The sequence below is a fragment of the Zootoca vivipara genome, chromosome 14 (assembly GCF_963506605.1).
Source record: "Zootoca vivipara chromosome 14, rZooViv1.1, whole genome shotgun sequence".
Taxonomy (NCBI): domain Eukaryota; kingdom Metazoa; phylum Chordata; class Lepidosauria; order Squamata; family Lacertidae; genus Zootoca; species Zootoca vivipara.
The window spans coordinates 11968924-11987976 of record NC_083289.1 but is presented as its reverse complement, the minus strand read 5'-3'; the positions used below and the strand labels follow the sequence as shown (position 1 = coordinate 11987976).

Here is a 19053-nt window from a genome sequence, read left to right as displayed (position 1 = left end):
CCTTTGAGTTACGCGCTCGGTATAAGGGAATGCACAAGGAAGTAATGTGGAGATGCTCAGAGAGAGGAGGAGGGAGTTGCTGGAAAGCGATCCAGCTGGATCTCACATCAAGGGGCAGCGAGGAGAACCAGGGAGAAAATACTGTTCCTGCTTCTTGAGCTCTTCCCCAACCCCAACCTCTCTTCCTTCTGCCCTCCCCAGGCTGCCCCTCAAAAAAAGAAAGAAAAAAAGAGCCAGCGCCGCCGGCCGGCCAGCCTCTTGGCTCCGCCTGTGCCAGCAGCTCGACGCGTTTCGCTGCTAGGAAAAGGAGGAGGTGGCGGCGGTTTGCTACTGCATGTGGCGGAGCTGACCCGGCACTGGGCTAGGAGGAGGAGGAGGAGGCGGACCGGACCGGACCGGACCGCCCTCCTTGTCCCTCCCTCCTTCTCCAAGTAATCTGGGCGCCCGACTTCTCGCAAGCGGCCGAGGCGAGGCGTTTGCGCTCTTGGAGACGCGGAACCCGGGCAGCTGCTCCGCCGCGCCACCATGGATTCGGATTCCGGAGAGCTGAGCGAGGGGGAGCTGGTTTCTTCAGCAGGTAAAAAAAAGAGAGAGAAAGAGGCCGGCACTTTTTTGGGAAGGGGGGGGGGAGGCTCTTGCCTAGCCCGGGCTGCTGCCACGAGGGAGGACCAGGGAGGAAAAGGACAGGCAGCTGATTCGGCGCTGGGGGGGGGCTGGGGTGCGCGCGTTTCCTTGCCCGCTTCCAAGCCACCGCAAACTGGGAAGATCTAGGGAGGGGGGTCGGGTTATTGCTAGAAAGACGAGGAGCTTGGAAGCGGCATTCGTACCTTTACCCCCGGCTCTTTTGCACCCTGAATGAATCATATCCATCACCACTGCTTTCAGTTGGACGTGGGCGGGTCTTCTGTGGAAGGTTGCATCTCTTCAGAGTTCCTGCATGGTCTTTGGCGGCTGGGTTGGGAGGAGGAACGTACTCTGTGCATGCTCAGAGACCGCGCGGTGTTGTTATTAGTGGCGTGGTGACAGAGGGTTTTGAAAGGATGGGGTGGAGGCTGTGCTAACAGGAGGATATATTCTGATATGTGAGCCTCCAGAATGAATTTCTGCCGGATATGCAATTAGTTGTCTCTGCTGGAACAGCAGCAATGGGGTTCGCGTCGCTGCTGGATCAGGCCAGAGACCCCTCCAGTCCAGCATCCTGTTCTCACAGTGGCCAACCAGATGCCTGTGGCCAACTCAAGCAGGACCTGAGTTCAAAAAGCTGTTTCCTCACTTGTGCTCCCCAGCGGTTGGTATCCAGAGGCACTGCGCTTCCAACAATGGAGGGAGAACATAGCCTTCATGACCGTAGCAGCCATTGAAAGCCTCCTTTTCCATGACTGTCTGTTCCCCTTTTAAAGCCATTCAGGTCGGTGACCATCACTGCATCACAGTCTCATAGAATTGCACAATTGTAGAGTTGGAAGGGACCCTGAGGATCCTCTAGTCCAACCCCTCGCAATGCAGGAATGTGCAGCTGCCCCATCCAGCTTGGCGCGATCAGCACCATGCTGTAACCAGCTGAGCTATCTGGACTGAGCTAACTGCTTTGTACCTAATAGGGAACCCTGGATTCAAATCCTGACTCAGTTATGAAGCTTAGTGGGTGAGCCTCGGCTTGTCACAATGTCTCGGCCTGGCCTACTTTGCAGGGCTGTTGTGATGTGGAAAATGTGTGCTGCCCTGGACTCTTTGGAAGAAAGATGGGTGGTAGTGGGTTTTTTTAAAAAAACAAACCAAACCAAACACCACAAATATTTTCCCTGGCTGGAAGTTGCTGGTTTGTGTTGTACCTCACAACTTAGCACAAGCAACAAAGGGAGAAGAAGCCGTAACTGACTCAGACCATTGTTCCATCTAGCTGACTATTGTCTTGCACTGACCGGCATCAGGCAAGGAGACATCCAAACCATCTGCTCTATCCCTGAGCAGTGTCACCGTTTGTTTGAGAGCTTCCTGGAAGTCCCGCTTCCTGTGCCAAAGTTTTTACCTGTGCTTCCTGCGTTGCAGGGGTTGGACTAGATGAGCCGTGGGGTCCCGTCCAACTCTACAATTCTATGATTCCAGCTGTGGGGGAGGTTGGCGGTTACTTAGCAGTTTGAGAGAGACTCCCTACAACCGCCTGCTTTCATGTAACCTGTTCTGAATCTGACCACTTAAGGCCATAGCTGCCAAGTTCTCCTTTTTTTAAGGGAAATTCCATTATGCTGAATAGGCTTCCTTGCGAGAAAAGGGAAAACTTGGCAGCTATGCTTAAGGCAGGTGGGGAACCTACAGTCCTTCAGATCTCACTGGGCTGCAGCTTCCCTCATGCCTTTGGAGTCCTGCAACACCTGGAGAGCTGCAGATTAGCCATCCTTGCCCTCCAAACCTCTCCATGCTTCCTCCATGACTTGGGTGCCTTGCAGCCTGACTTAGGTCGTCTTCCCCCACTCCCAATTGGTCATGTGGATCATCCAGGTGCCAGTGTGGTGTAATGGTTAGAGCAGGGGTCAGCAACCTTTTTCAGCCATGGGCCAGTCCACTGTCCCGCAGACCATGTGGTGGGCTGGAATATATTTTGAAATTTAAAAAAATGAATGAATTCCTATGCCCCACAAATAACCCAGAGATGCATTTTAAATAAAAGCACACATTCTAGTCATGTAAAACACCAGGCAGGCCCCACAAATAACCCAGAGATGCATGTTAAATAAAAGGACACATTCTACTCATGTAAAAACACACTGATTCCCAGACCGTCTGTGGGCCAGATTGAGAATGTGATTGGGCCGCATCCGGCCCACGGGCCTTAGGTTGCCTACCCCTGGGTTAGAGGGCTGGACTAGGACCTGGCAGACTAGGGTTCGTATCCCCTCTCTGCCACAAAGCTCAGTCAGTGACCTACCTCGCAGGGTTGTTGTGGGGATTAAATGAGAGGGGCGAGATAACTATGTACACCACCTCGAACTCCTTGGAGAAAAGGGGCAGGATAGAAATGTAATAATAAACATGTGAGATTTAGAAAGCTGCCTTTCTAGAGAGTCAGACCATTGGTCCATCTAGCTCAGTGCTGCTTGCACTGGCTGGCAGTGGCTCATCGTGGTTTCGGATGCAGGTCTGTCCCAGGGCTACCTGGAGATGCCAGGAATGGAACCTGGGACCTTATGTATGCAAAGCTGATGTTGCCACTCAGCTATGGCCCTTCCCAGGGGCCTTAGTGGCAGTGCTAGAAACTCAGATATACAAGCTAGGTGTCAAATGGCTCCTTAAACCAGGGTTGCAGGCGCCAACATGGAATGTCTAGTTGCCATTTGGGGGGCCAGACGGCCCAAAAGCCGTATTTTCCCAAACAACTTTTTTTTTGTTTCTGAAATTCAGTCTGATTGGGCAGATAAAATATAGCAGATAGAATTCTACAGGGTGTGTTGCTAGTGTGTGAGAACATTCAGGGTTCCATGCACCATCCCGGCAATCGGGCATCTTCACTTGGTTGCAAGCGGGGGCGAAATGCGCCTGGCACCTGGTGAATTTTGACCGCTGAGGACGATGCTATAATAAAGGAATAAAGCAAGGTGCAAGTCAGCCGAGAGTTTGAAACGAGCAGTTCTAGGGCAGACGCTAAAGGAAGGTTGCCTACTACATAGAATCCTAGAACTGTAAAGTTGGAAGGGAACAGGACACTCATCTCGCCCAACCCCCTGCAATTCAGGAATCTTTTGCCCCACGTGGGGCTTGAACCCGCAACCCTGAGATCAAGATTCTCTTGCTGTACAAACGGAGCTATAATGTTGGGGGTTTGGCTCATTGGCACTGAAAGTGTGTCTCGCAGTTTGGTGCGATGGGCAAGTGTCCTCAGATATGTTGTGAAGGTGGCCTGGCGAAGGTTCGTATTTAACAAGAGCATCGCTAATGTGCCGCGGTTTTGTCTTCTACGAGGCTTCAACCAGCCCAAGTGTTGGTCCATGTCACTACAGTGGTACCTTGGGTTCTGAATGCTTCGGATTACAAACGCTTTGGGTTACGAACTCCACAAACCTGGAAGTCGGTGTCCCGGGTTGCGAACTTTGCCCCAGGATACGAGTGCAATTCCTCTTCCGGGGCCCTGGGAGGCCTATGTAGCAAATGTGTGTCTCGGGTTAAGAATGCTTCGGGTTAAGAACGGACTTCCGGAACAAATTAAATTTGTAACCCGAGGTACCACTGTATAATGCTGGTGTAAAACTGGGTGCCCCGCTAAGCACTTTAGCACAGTGTTTTTCAACCTTTTTTGGGCAAAGGCACACTTGTTTCATGAAAAAAAATCACAAGGCACACCACCATTAGAAAATGTTTAAAAAATTAACTCTGTGCCTATATTATTGAGGTTATTACCGTGTTTCCCACATTTTAAGACACCGTCTTATATTTATTTTACCCAAGAAAATAAGCCTATGGCTTATTTTCGGGGGGTGTCTTTTAAAAAATTTTTTTACTGTAATTACCGCAGCCAGCATTGCTGCTGCTGGGTCCCGGAGGCGGCCTGCTGGGTCAGTGACCAGGAGCGCTGCAGGGAGCGCCGGATTGAGGAGGCGGCCTGCCAGGTCGGCGCCCAGCTGCGCCGGTGCGGGACACGGGAGAGAGCAGGAGACTGAGCAGCCACTGCAGCATCGCGCTGCCAGAGACCCGCAGCCACTGAGGAGCTCGCGGTGCCGGGGCTTGCGGGCGGCTCTCGCCTTGCCGCCCTTTTTCCTGCTCCCGGGGGAGACGCGGCTTCCATCCCCCATTGCCAAGGAAACAGCCCGGGGGAGAGACGCCAGACCTGAGGCGCCCCCCGCCCACGGATCCCGCACGCCGCCCACCTGTTGCCGCCGCCGAAAACGTCAATGCTTAGGGCCCCCCACTCCTCGCGCGAGGTGGAGTAAGCCCCCCCCCCCGGAGCGGTCCAGGGCTCGCTTCCAAATGCGCAGGGACAGGGCTGCGCTGTTAAACTGTTTGCAAACTCCTTGCCCAAAAGAAAGCTGTCCTGCAGAGTGCCGGATTGAGGAGCCGGTCTGCAGAGTCAGCGCCCAGCAGCGCGGCGCTGGATTGAGGGGGCGGTGCTTCGTGCGGAGCTGCTGGGCGCCGACCCTGCAGGCCGCTTCCTCAATCCGGTGCTCCGCGCAGCGCTGCTGGGCGCCGACCCAGTAGGCCGCCGGATCAAGGAAGCGGTCTGCCGGGTCGGCACCCAGCAGCTCCGCACGAAGCACCACCTCCTCAATCCAGCGCCGCGCTGCTGGGCGCTGACTCTGCCTGCTTTCCCCGCAGAAGCGCTTCCCCGTGCTGGCGCCTGCCAGGCTCCTCTGGGAAGGAACCACACGCGCTCAGCCAGCCAGCCAGTCAGCCAGGGATCCTGCAGGCGCAACGCAGCGGCTCGCCGCCGCACCGCTGTCTTTTCCCCACGGCACACCAGGCAACATCTCGCGGCACACTAGTGTGCCGCGGAACAGTGGTTGAAAAACACTGCATTAATTTAAACATTGTATACAACTCCATGGCTACAAGTCTAACCCCACTTGCCTGGGAGTAAATCCCATTGAATTCAATAGTGGAGATAGTAGGGATCACACTAATTGTACGCTTCCCTAAGCTAGAATGGGATATAGCTCCCTTTGTTCAGTCTTGTGGTAAACATCCCCAAGGAAGAACAAATTCCACTGGCGCTAAATCCTTTGCCATGGGTGGTATTCTGACTCTTCCAGCTAATTTGGAACAGATGAAAAGTGGGCATGGGCTTTTTGGTGCGACCGGAACTCCGTTTCACAGAGAGGCTATAAGCCAGCTGTTTTCCATGGATGGAAAACAGATAAGGTTGGGAAAAAAGCCAGCGGATGGAAAAATGTGTTTTCCCTCCCAGGTCAGTTCCCTGTGTAGTGAACAAATCAAATGAGTCACTGTTAACACATTGGCAGTGGGATAGAATTCCTCATAAAATCTCCCTGTTGGGTCTGTCATGGTACCTCTGCATGCGTAGCAGGCTTTCTGACATTTCAAAGATGAAAATAGGTACTCATGACACTACAATTTCCATAGCAAGCATTCAAACACACAGACGTACACACACTGCTGTTGTACTTTAGTGTTGGCTCTGTCCCACAGTTGGGCCTTCCCTCTGCCATTACCGTCGACCCACCGGCTGCATAACCAGAAGCGAATGTGTTCTTCCAGTTAAAGATATACTTTATGTGAACTGCCCTGAGACCTTTGGGTATAGGGCAGAATAAAAATAAAATTAATAATAATACTAGAGGGGAAAATATATTCATCCTGTCACACAGTCTTATTGTGTGAACCACACAATGAAGATTTAGAGAGCTTTGGGGCTGGAGCCTGGAGCTGTAAAGCCCCATCGACACTATAGATTTAACTCAGTAGCATCCCACTTTAAACAGTTGTGGCTTATTGCAAAGGATCCTGGGAACTGTGATTGGATAAGGGTGCTGAGGGTTGTTAGTAGACCACTTGTTCCCCTCAGAACTACAATTCCTAGGGTTTCCTGGGAAAGACGACTGAAGAAGGAAGGAAGAGGTAGCTCTTTCTGAAGGGCTGAACTCCTCACTCGCAGAGAACTTTTCTCCCCTTCCTCCTCTCCAGATTTCGGTCTGTCCCACACTCACTCCATTTTCCCCTCCCATTTTTGCCACCCACCAGCATGATGCCAATGGGAGATTGTCTCCTAATAATAATAATAATAATAATAATAATAATAATAATAATTTATTATTTATACCCCGCCCATCTGGCCGGGTCTCCCCAGCCACTCTGGACGGCTTCCAACAGAAAAATAAAACACAATAATCTATTAAACATTAAAAGCCTCCCTGAACAGGGCTGCCTTCAGATGTCTTCTAAAAGTATGGTAGTTGTTTTCCTCTTTGACATCTGTTGGGAGGGCGTTCCACAGAGCAGGCGCTACCACCGAGAAGGCCCTCTGCCTAGTTCCCTGCAATTTGGCTTCTCGCAACGAGGGAACCGCCAGAAGGCCCTTGGTGCTGGACCTCAGTGTCTGGGCAGAATGATGGAGATGGAGACGCTCCTTCAGGTATACTGGACTGAGGCCATTTAGGGCTTTAAAGGTCAGTACCAACACTTTGAATTGTGCTCGGAAACGTACTGGGAGCCAATGTAGATCTTTCAAGACCGGTGTTATGTGGTCTCGGCAGCCGCTCCAAATCACCAGTCTAGCTGCCGCATTCTGGATTAGTTGTAGTTTCCGAGTCACCTTCAAAGTCACCTACAACTACCAGGCACAGTTTTCCTTAGGACGTCAGCAGGACCTCTCTGTCTGCTACAATCCCATTTAATAATTGATCAACACCCCCCCCAAAAGATATTTGCATATCTTAAATCTTGCATGTTAAATGCTTGAGGATGTGGACAAGGTGCTCAGATCAGTCTGAGCAACCACTTGCACTTTAAACCCTTGCTCCTCTTGGCTGATAAAACCAGCCAGGGAGGGAACAGCTGGCTGGGTCAGGGAAGTGTTCAATGCCTCTTTACGAGAGGGGGTGGTCCCTGCCTGTTTGACGGAGGCAGTGGTAAAACCACTCCTTAAGAAACCCCCTCTGCATTTGGAAAAACCTAACTAACTACCAGCCAGTTGCTAATCTCCCTTTCCTGAGCAAGGTTCTGGAGCGTGTGGTCGCAGACCAGATCCAGGGGCCTTTGGAAGAAACACTGGATTTTCTGGATCCATTTCAGTCGGGGTTTAGGCCCGGTTTTGGCACAGAAACTGCTTTGCTCGCCCTGTCGAGAGAGAGAGAAGGGGAACATGTCCCTGTTAATTCTCCTCGACATCTCAGCGGCTTTCAATACTGTCAACCATGGTATCCTTCTGAAGCGACAATCAGAACTAGGGGTGGGTGACACCGCTCTGCGGTGGTTCCAGTCCTACTTGGATGGTGGTTCCCAGGGGGTGTTGCTTGGGGAATTCTTTTCAGCCCCGTCGAACCTTCAATGTGGGGTTCCACAGGGCTCAATCCTCTCCCCTATGTTGCTTAACATCTACATGAAGTTTGGAGTATAGTGGTGCCTCGCAAGATGAATTTAATTCGTTCTGTGAGTCAATTCGTTTTGTGAAAAATTCGTCTTGTGAATCCCATAGGAATGCATTGGATTTATTTTATTTTATTTTTTGCCCATAGGAACGCATTAATTGAATTTCAATGCATTCCTATGGGAAACCGCAATTCGCTAGACGAATTTTTCACAAAATGAATTCGTCTTGCGAGGCAACCTCCGATTGCAAAACCCATTCATCTAGCGAAAAATTCGTCTAGCAGGGCATTCGTCTAGCGAGGTACCACTGTACATTGTCAGCAGTATGCTGAGGACTCCCAGCTCTATTTCTTCTTTAGATCTGCAGGTGAGGCAGTGTTTTGCCTCGGTAATGGACTGGATGAGAGCCAACAGACTGAACCTCAACCCAGATAAGACTGAGGCAGTTAGTGGGTGGTTCCCTAGACCAGATGGGTGGGAGGTCGCCTCCTTTTGATAGGGTTACAGTTCCTCTGAAGGAGCCGGTTCGTAGCTTGGGGGTACTCCTGGATCCTTTGCTGTTGCTCAAGGCTCAGGTGGCCTCAGTGACCCGGAGTGCCTTCCATCAGCTTCGGCTGGTGACCCAGCTACGCCCCTGTCTGGACAGGGATAGCCTAACTATTGTTGTCTATGCTCTGGTAAGCTCAAAGCTAGATTATTGCAATGTGTTATATGTCAGACTGCCTCTGAAGATGGTTTGGAAACTTCAGCTAGTGCAGAATTCAGCAGCTAGGTTGCTCACTGGGGCAAGACGGTTTGAGCATATGACACTGATCCTGGTCCAACTGCACTGGCTACCAATTATTTTCTGGGCCCAATTCAAAGTGCTGCTTTTGACCTATAAAACTTTAAACAGCTCAGGACCACCATACCTCAAGGACCGCCTCTTTCCATATGAACCTACCCAGACCCTGAGATCACCTTCTGAGGCCCTTCTTCGTGTGCCTCCTCCTTGAGAGGTCCGGAGGGTGGCAACACGAGAATGGGGCCCTCTTTGCAGTGGCTCCCCATCTGTGGAATACTGTCCCTGGGGAAGTTCACCTGGCGCCTTCATTATATACCTTAATGCGCCAGGCAAAATTCCTTTTTAACTAGGCCTTTGGTTGATTTGATTGACATCCTATGCCCTTTTAAAATGTTTTTTTGTTTATTTTTAGGGGATGGGGTTATTGGGTTGTTGTTTTCATTCTAATTATATATTTTGTGGTTTTATATTTTGCTCCCCCCCCCCCCCGTCAACCACCCTGAGACATCCAGGGATAGGGCAGTATATAAATTCAAATAATAATAATAATAATAATAATAATAATAATAATAATAATAATAATAATTTAATGTCATGTCAGGTTTGACCCTTAAGTGTTTATTTAGTCTGGAGCAGCACATGTCGTTGAATCGTTTTACTCTTCCTTCATCAAAATAAAATAAAGAAATGGTTTTGCTAACTGCTTGTTTTTCATTTGGCACCACACCGCAGGTTTCTCTGAGAGCAGGTTTTTTACTCTGCTCTCTGCTCACCCACGTCTTTACTATACTCAGTACAATATGGGGGTTTCTGGGAATGTTTGATTGTTATGCTGTCAGTCACTGCTTGCAGGCAAAAACAGAAAAAAGGGACAAAAAGATCCTTAGGAGCTGGTTTCTGGAGTAATAGCCAGAACCCCCGTAGCAGAGTCACTAGGAGGGAGGGATTCAGGAACACACCAGAGCTTCAGGTTTGGAGAGCTAAAGTGGATTCAAGTGTTATGTCATCAAATCTGGGCAATAAAACTTTTTTTGTGGTTTGGAAAGTGGCAAGGAAAATGCACCAAAAATTGTTGGGATGAATGGAACGTTAATGGGAAGTTCTGTAAAGCACCCTTCAAACAAGTCGGAGTGAATGCTACTTGTCCAGGGCCGGGTTTAGATTTGATGAAGCCCTAAGCCAACGTTTCTCAACCACTGTTCCGCGGCACACTAGTGTGCCGCGAGACGCTGGCTGGTGTGCCGCGACGTGCGGCAGCAAGAAGGGCGATTTGCATTGGCACGTGACAATGCAAATCGCCCTTCTCGTCGCCGCACGTCGCGGCAAAATTTAGACAAACTAAACTAAAATTTAGACAAACTTAAAGAAGCTGGCTGGATGAGCTCAACCTGAAACTTGCTGAGCAAAGGATTGTGCTGGCAGAGAAATCAGCGGCTTGTGAAGCCTTATTACAGGAGATTGCAACCAACACAGCAATTGGCAAGTGTTTCTTACAGTCATAATTATATAGTCAATATAGGGCGGCACAGAGTTAATTTTTTTTAACTTTTTAAATGGTGGTGTGCCTCATGATTTTTTTCATGGAACAAGTGTGCCTTGGCCCAAAAAAGGTTGAGAAACACTGCCCTAAGCTACTGAAGGTATTGGGGCCCTTTATATGTCCAGCTGTCCTTTGTCAACAACAATTTTTTGCTGTTTTTTGTGTTGAATACAGTATATGCTATATGGTCATTTATGGACCTAAAGCCATTTGCACATAACAAATAGGAGCCTACACAACACAAAACACTGTTGCTGTATGTAGGTTTTATTTTATCTGTTTGGAAATTTTGCATCCAGTGTTGTTGTTTTCCTTTAATTTTTTGGGGGGGGCCCAAGAGAGTGGGGCCCTAAGCTATAGCTTGTTTAGCTTATACGTAAATCCGGCACTGTGCTTGTCGTCCAACTGCCCAGTAAGCAGGTCAGAAATGAATGGTCAAGGAAGACCGGATATAATCTAACTTCCACGGAAACTTTGTGCAAGCAAATCCAGAGGAACGCTCAATATGTAGGAGCCCATAGGCTGAGAGGCTGAGAGCAGATGCCGGAGGCTTTTAGCCTGCAAGGTCAGAGGTGGATTATCCTAAGAGCCTCCCGAGTGACTTGAGGATACAAGTGATAACTCCTTTTGTGCATCTTAATTCTTCTTTGGTATCAGGCTGAAGTATTCGGCCATGCCAGATTTTGTAAGGTTTTGGGTGTGGCAAAAATGCCCCCTCCCCCGGAAAATTGTATGCACTCCTACAGTCCTTACCTTGGTTTTCGAACAGCTTAGTTCTCAAACGTTTTTGCTCCCGAACGCCGCAAAACCCGGAAGTGACTGTTCTGGTTTGCGAACCATTTTTGGAAGCCAAATGTCCGACGCGGCTTCTGCGGCTTCCGATTGAGTGCAGGAAGCTCCTGCAGCCAATCAGAAGCCATGCCTTGGTTTCCAAATGTTTTCGGAAGTCGAACAGACTTCCGGAACAGATTCCATTCGAGAACCAAGGTATGACTGTACTCTCCTAATAGGAGAACCAGGGGCATACCACCGAAGCTGGATATTGGAAGATTCGGGACAGATAAAAGAAAGGACTTCTTCGCACATTGCATGGAATTCACTCCCACAAGAACTAGCGATGGCTCCCAACTCGGATGGCTTTAAAAGAGTTTTAGGCAAATTTGTGGAGGTTAATGCTATCAATGGTTGCTAACTGTTGCGCTGTCAGAATGCCTCTGAATACCAGTTGCTGGGAATTCCTGTTGCTTCACGTCCTGTTTGTGAGCTTCCATGAATCACCAGGTTGGCTACTGTGTGAATAGGATGCTGGACTAGATGGGCTGGATCCAGCGGGGCTTTTCTGACCCATTAATGCCCAGAGTGGGCAAATTTTAAGGACCTCTGGTTTTTGGACGGCCTCTAAAAAGGACTTTTCTTCTTTTCCTTTAACGAAAAGCCTTGCCACCGCTTCATGATGGGTAAGCCGCATTGCGTTCCTGGCACAGGATGCCCCTGGGAACAGGGCAGTATCATGACCCAGCATTGTTTTCAAGGGCATCCTTGAGGAAAATGTGACTATCCGTATTGTGGCTCTTTAGCAGCTTCCCAGGCACGTGCTCTCTCGCTCTCTCTCTCTCTCTCTCTCTCTCTCTCTCTCTCTCTCTCTCTCTCTCTCTCTCTCTCATATTTCTTTTCAACAACAACAAACCACCCTTTCCCCTAAGCACTCCATGGCACAAACCTGGCTGAGCCCACCTGCCATTTGACTCTTCCTGCCCTAGAATTGACTCCCAGCGATGAACGTTACTCCTGACCATGACATGCCTTTCTTATGTAAGCGCAGGAAAGATGTTTCACCCGCCTTTCACTTAATTTCCTCTTCTCTTCCCGTTCCTTCCCAGCCACCCACACTTTTACATCGTGTCTCTCAAACTAGAAGCCATTATCTGAAATTGCGCTCGGCCTTGAGTGCTTTGGCAGAAAGGCAGCATGGATTGCATTTTGTTCATTTACAGAGGAATCCAAAGCAGATCCGCCCGTGCAAAACCCACAGCATCCCAAGGAGCTACAAGTGCCGCAGAACTCGAACCCACCTCCAGCAATTCTGCTGCACCACACAATCCACACGCACAGCTCCCGGGGCAGGCCCACTGGCCCCGCCCACCTCAGGGCAGCCAATCAGGGACCCATGCACGCAGCACATGCTCCAGGACGACAGCAGGAACAAACACATGTGCCAGCAACACCCAACCACACAGATATTGAAACCCCTCACCCCCATCATGCGTCAATCTGTGGCCCAGAGCAAGGAGTGTGAGTTGGCCCACCCTCGGAAGCCATGATGCTGCTGCAGGGTTGTCCGCCAAGGTGGCAGCATGTGAAACACAAGCAGCGTAGCATGGGTTGCTGGAGCCCGGGGCAGGCAAGCCGCTGATGCCACCTAAACACCCCTGCACCCGAGCCAAGAGGGACTGCACTGCACTGCACTGCACTGCACTGCACTGCACTGCACTGCACTGCACCGCCTGCCTGCCTGCCTGCCCATGGGCGGGAGGGGGGAGCCTGGCTGGCTGACCTGGCCCTTGGTAGGCAAATCTCCCCGACACCTGTGGAGAGAAAAGTGGGCCAGGCCACGCTGGGGTTGGTCCTCGCTTGCCTCCCTCTGTCTGCACCCTCTCACCGTGGGCCCAAGCTGCTCTGCCGCCTTTGCCAGGGCAGGGCGAGGATACTCATGGAAGCCGGCACCTGCGTGGGGGCAGCTGGTTGTGCCCCATCTGAAGCTTGCACCCTGGGCCACGGCCCCCATGCCCCCCCACTATGCCACTACAAAACACCACTACCACAGCAGCGAATGCAGAGGCGGCAGCTAGACAGTCTCCCAGCTAGATGCCTTGGCAGGTAGTTTCACCAACTGATGGAGTGGCTTGGAGACCTCGAGCTCAAAAGCTCACCTTGGCTGGTGGAGTTTGCTTGCCCTGAGCCTAAGGAAGCTGTTGCCCCATATCAAACCTTTGGAAAGGCACCCACCACGTAAAACTGCGTCACCACATCCCCAATACTTTCACAGGAGTGCCAGCTTCAAGGCGGCGGCTGTCTTCTGCCAGAAACACCTGGGCTCCTGCTTCTCCAAGCTCACCTGCGTCACCTGCAATATTCCTTGCCAGCAGCTATTGGGGGATGGATGACTTTGTATGGGGGGGCTGCATTCCAGCCATGCAAAAGACAGCTTTTTACACACACACCCCTCCCCATTCTTCTAGGCAAGCAAGAAGCATTATTTCTGTCCCAGAACAGTTTGTGGAGCAGGATCAATGAGGGGTTCTGACCTGGCGGGAATGGGCTGAGGAGAGTGCCAGGGAACAAATCGAGAATCCCATACCATCCAACATTTCTCCGATAAAAATAGAGACATCCTCTTTAATAATAATAATTCTATTATTTATACCCGACCCATCTGTCTGAGTTGCCCCAGCCACTCTGGGCAGCTTCCAACATATATAAAAACATGTTGTTGTTGTTGTTGTTGTTGTTGTTGTTGTTGTTGTTGTTGTTGTTGTTGTTTAGTCGTGTCCAACTCTTCATGACCCCATGGACCGTAGCACACCAGGCACTCCTGTCTTGCACTGCCTCCCGCAGTTTGGTCAAACTCATGTTCGTAGCTTCGAGAACACTGTCCAACCTTCTCGTCCTCTGTCGTCCCCTTATGCAATATTTTTCTTTACAGCATCGGACTTTCCTTTCGCTTCCAGGCATATCCACAACTGAGCGACCTTTCGGCTTTGGCCCAGCCACTTCATCAGCTCTGAATCTACTTGTACTTGTCCTCCGCTCTTCCTCAGTAGCATGTTGGACGCCTTCCGACCTGAGGGGCTCATCTTCCAGCGTCATAACTTTTATATGCCTGTTGTCTTTGTCCATGGAGTTTTCTTGGCAGGGATACTGGAGTGGCTTGCCAGTTCCTTCTCCAGGTGGATCACGTTTAGTCAAAACTCTCCACTATGACCTGTCCATCTTGGGTGGCCCTGCATGGCATAGCTCATAGCTTCTTGGAGTTATTCAAGCCCCTTCGCTATGACAAGGCATTGATTCATGAAGGGGATATAAAAACATAATAAAACATTAAACTTTTTTTTTAAAAAAAACAACCCTTCCCTATACAAGGCTGCCTTCTGACGTCTTCCAAAGGACGTATAGCTACTTAACTCCTTGGCTTGGGGGGTCACATAACTCCATACCTTCCAACATTTCTCCAGTGAAGATAGGGACGTCCTAAGGAAAAGCGGGACATTCCGGGATCAAATCAGAAACCAGGGCAGATTCTGTAAATCTGGGACTGTCCCTGGAAAATAGGGACATTTGGAGAGTCTGCTATCCCATATAGCTACTTTTCCTAGGGGAAGGGTCCCTGTAAGCACCCTTTTAAAAGCAAGCATCTGCTGTGTTGCTTGGCTCTCCCTAATGCAGATTTTGCATGTGGGGGTTCTTGATTGCCACCCAGGAAAATGACAGCAAATTGTTTCAAGGGTGGAGAGCCAGGCCTGACCCCGTCCAGCTCTCCTTTCGATTGGCATGCGCCTCTTGTTTTAAAATTGCCTCTTGCCTCTGCTAAAGCATGGCTAAGAGATGCTTGGGCAGCCGTTGCATCTATCATGATACGCTTTGCGTATTTGCTAACCCGGGAACACCCACGCTGTCCCTGCAAAGTGTGAAGTGTGGTATCTGAAAAGAGCTTACGGTTTGTGTGCGTGTGTGTTTGTGTGTGTGCGTACCGTACACGCACAAGAGAGGGAGGAGAAGCCCCTTATGTCATGGCGCTTCTCCTGCCCTTACGAAACCCAGTGCTCAGATTACAAAATTGCTGTGTAAGTCAGGGAGAGCTTGCATGTAATTAGTTTCGGCTGCATTGCATCTCGGAGCTGGAATGGCTTCATCCTGGCCCTGTGCCCTGCCACCCACCGCCTTACCCCCCCCCCCCCGACAAACACACACCCGGGTTTGGGAGCACTTCAGCCAAAGTCAGTGGGCATGAAGCCTGTGACAGGCTGGCAGCTGGAAGCCCAGACAGAGTCTGCACACGGCAGCAGAGTTGTCTCAAATCATTATCTGCCTCGTCCCGGGATTCTGTCCATTGCCAGCCTCAGCCTTCCGAGCAATTTTTGTCTCTTCTCTTCTGGCACAAAAACAGTGGTGATGATGATGGTGGCGGTGATTAAATTACATGATGGATCATCTCCTCTTGATCAGAGAGCGGGGAGGGGGAAAGGGAAGTAAAATGTTGCCAGTAAACACAGTATCGGATTTATACGTTATTTATTACCATAACCAAGGCTCTAAAGCCATGGCATAAATTATTTGTTTTGTCCAGTGCTTTTTATTATCTAATTTGCAATGCCTAAGAAATCATTTTTCTTTAAACTGTTTAACATGCTTTATGACCAGCATTCTCATCGTCTGGGGGGGGACGGGACGTTGTAACTGAAACCAGTTTCAAATTACTGTATGTCTTTCTCTTACGCAGAACAGACATTGGCGGCTTTTCTTTACCCAATTTCCCTCCCCATATGTAAGAATTTCCTTTCCTGGGATGGCGTGTCCCTCTAGAGCTATGTTTAAGTTATTAGGATGAATTTAAAAAGTGCTTAGGTACATTCCACTCCACTTTGGCATCTTGGTTGCCAGCTGCAAAGGTTTTTTTTGGGGGGGGAACAATCCAGTTGGGGGTAGCTCAGTTGGTAGAGCTCTCCACTCTTTAACTCAGGGTTGTGGGTTCGAGCCCCACATTGGGCAAAAGATTCCGACATTGCAGGGGGTTGGACTAGATGACGCTCGGGATCCCTTCCAACTCTACAATTCTGTGATTCTGTGAATCCAGCAATTCTAGAAGAGGGGTGGTGAACCTCTGTTCTTCCAACACCCATCCTGGCTGAAAACTGGCCATGCTGTCTGGGTCTTAATGGGAGCTGTTGTTCAGGAACAGCAACAGGGCCAGTGGTTTATCACCCTCTTCTGTAGAATCATAGAATTGTAGAGCTGGAAGGGACCCCCAAGGGTCATCTAGTCCAACCCCCTGCAATACAGAATTCCTGCCCACAACCACCCCTGGGCGGGCTTGAAGCACCAACCTTCTGGTTAACAGCCAGACGCACTGACCTGATCACTTCAGTCTGCAGATGTGGCATTTTTTACAGGTGCCACAGAATACCCGTCCTGTATTTTTGTATGTTATTCTCCCCAAAATACCTTTCCCCCCTATACCTTTCCCCCTCCCAACACACATATATGCACATTACCTGGCTGGAGAACAGCACTGTAAAATTCAGAGAAGTGCACCTTGGAAAGGCCGAGTTCAAGTTCGTGTCTTCTTCTTGGAAAGTGCACATTAGGTTGGTTCTCCTTTAAAAATACAACCTGAATTTGACCTCTGCCCCCCGCCACCCATCCCTGCATATCTGTGGTCCTAGCAATGTTTGCCATTGTTCTCCCAGACATTTCTGGAGAAATGTGTTGCTCAGCCCACAGTAGGCTGTTTTGAAGATCTTAACCCCCACAGAGTATTTTCCTCACCAGAGTTTCTTTTGTATGGATACCTTTCTCTTGTATGTGAGAAATATAGGGGGTGACGTGTATATTTGTACAGTGGTACCTCGCAAGGCGAATGCCCTGCAAGATGAATTTTCCGCAAGACGAATGCATTTTGCGATCTGATGGTGATCTGATGGTGACTCGCAAGACGAATTCATTTTGTGAAAAATTCATCTTGCGAATCGCGGTTTCCCGTGGGAATGCATTGAAAATTGATTAATGCGTTGCTATGGGCAAAAAAAGAAATGTCAGTGCATTCCTATGGGAAACCGCGATTCGCAAGAAGAATTGACTCGTGGAACGAATTAAAATCGTCTTGCGAGGCATCACTGTATGTTTGCATTTAATGTATCTGCCTCTGAAGACGGTTCGGAAACTTCAGCTGGTGCAAAATTCAGCAGCCAGGTTGCTCACCAGATCAAGACAGTTTGAGCCTATTATACCGATCCTTGTCTGACTGCACTGGCTACTGATTAGTTTCTGGGCCTAATTCAAAGCACTAGTTTTGACCTATAAAGCCTTAAATGGCTCAGGACAGCAATACCTCAAGGACCGCCTCTTTCCATATGAACCTCCCCAGACCCTGAGATCATCTTCTGAGGCCCTCCTTCGTATGACTCCTCTTTCAGTGGTCCAGAGGATGGCAACACGAGAACGGGCATTCTCTGCAGTAGCTCCCCTTCTGTGGAATGCTCTCCTCAGGGAAGTTCACCTGGCGCCTTCATTATACACCTTTAGGTGCCAGGCAAAAACGTTCCTTTTTAACCAAGCCTTTTGTTGATCCTATTTACATCCTATGCCCTTTCAAAATGTGTTTTTTTGGGGGGGGGTACTATTGGATTGTTGTTTTTATTTTTATTAGATATTTTGTGGATTTGTATTTTGGGACCCAGGTGGCGCTGTGGGTTAAACCACAGAGCCTAGGACTTGCTGATCAGAAGGTCGGCGGTTTGAATCCCTGTAACGGGGTGAGCTCCCATTGCTCGGTCCCAGTTCCTGCCCACCTAGCAGTTCGAAAGCACATCAAGTGCAAGTAGATAAATAGGGACCGCTCTGGCGGGAAGGTAAATGGTGTTTCCGTGCGCTGCTCTGGTTCGCCAGAAGCAGCTTTGTCATGCTGGCCACATGACCCGGAAGCTGTCTGCGGACAAACGCCGGCTCCCTCGGCCTATAGAGCGAGATGAGCACCGCAACCCGAGAGTCGGACACAACTGGACCTGATGGTCAGGGGCCCCTTTACCTTTACCTTTATCTTGATTTTATTCTGTGAACTACCCTGAGACCCCTGGGTATAGGGTGGTATATAAATTCAATTAATAATAATAATAATAATGATAATATTTGTTACTAGGGCATTTAATCAGGACTGCAGCCTGCAGAGGAGGGGGGGGAGGTTAATGCTCTCCCTCTAAACCCCATCACACAAACTGTGTTGCTGTTGGAAATCTCTCTGGAGTCAATTGTTAGTCCTGGGAGGGAAGAGCATTAGAAGAACGACATTAGAAGAGCCCCTTTTAGGGAAGCTTTTAATGTTTAACAGACCATTGTATTTTAATATTTTTGTTGGAAGCTGCCCAGAGTGGCTGGGGAAACCCAGCCAGATGGGCGGGGTATAAATAAATTATTATTATTATTATTATTATTATTATTATTATTATTATTATTATTATTAGACCAAGTCAAAGGCTCATCAGCCCAGCATCTATTCTCACAGGGTGCAACCTAGCCTATGGGAAGCCTGCAAGCAGGATCCCAGTGCAACAGTATTCTCCCCACATGGGATACTTGCCTTTTCTCTAAACAAACAAACAAAAAGCCTCAAATTTGTAACCTTTCTTCAAAAGGGAGTCGCTCCAAGCTTTATGGGAGGTTTACGGTTGTTTATTCACGTTTCATGGTGGCAATTTAAAAAGGGGGGGGGTGTCTCCGCAAATTTGCATTTTGATCACTCTCTTATTTATTTTTCTACACTTATTTTGTGTTAACATTCAGCCATTATGAGTCAGCAGAGCAGTTAGGAGGGAGGGGAAGCCGGGCTGAAAGGAATTGACTTAGCGCCGCACAACAATTCAAAAGTGTTTTGTAAAATATGTGGGCAGCATGTTGAGAAAAAGTTTCATAAGCCACCGCAGGC

General features: G+C 49.4%; 1 protein-coding gene across 1 annotated transcript in view; it reads left to right on the top strand.

The window, feature by feature from the left end:
• The first annotated feature begins 362 nt into the window (after positions 1-362).
• TNFAIP8L3 (TNF alpha induced protein 8 like 3) overlaps positions 363-19053 on the top strand; it is a 56281-nt gene continuing 37590 nt past the window's right edge. The window contains exon 1 of the mRNA XM_035132144.2: positions 363-577. Within this exon, the coding sequence (XP_034988035.1) occupies positions 526-577 (52 nt within the window). The 5' untranslated portion in view covers positions 363-525. The remainder of the gene's footprint in view (positions 578-19053) is intronic.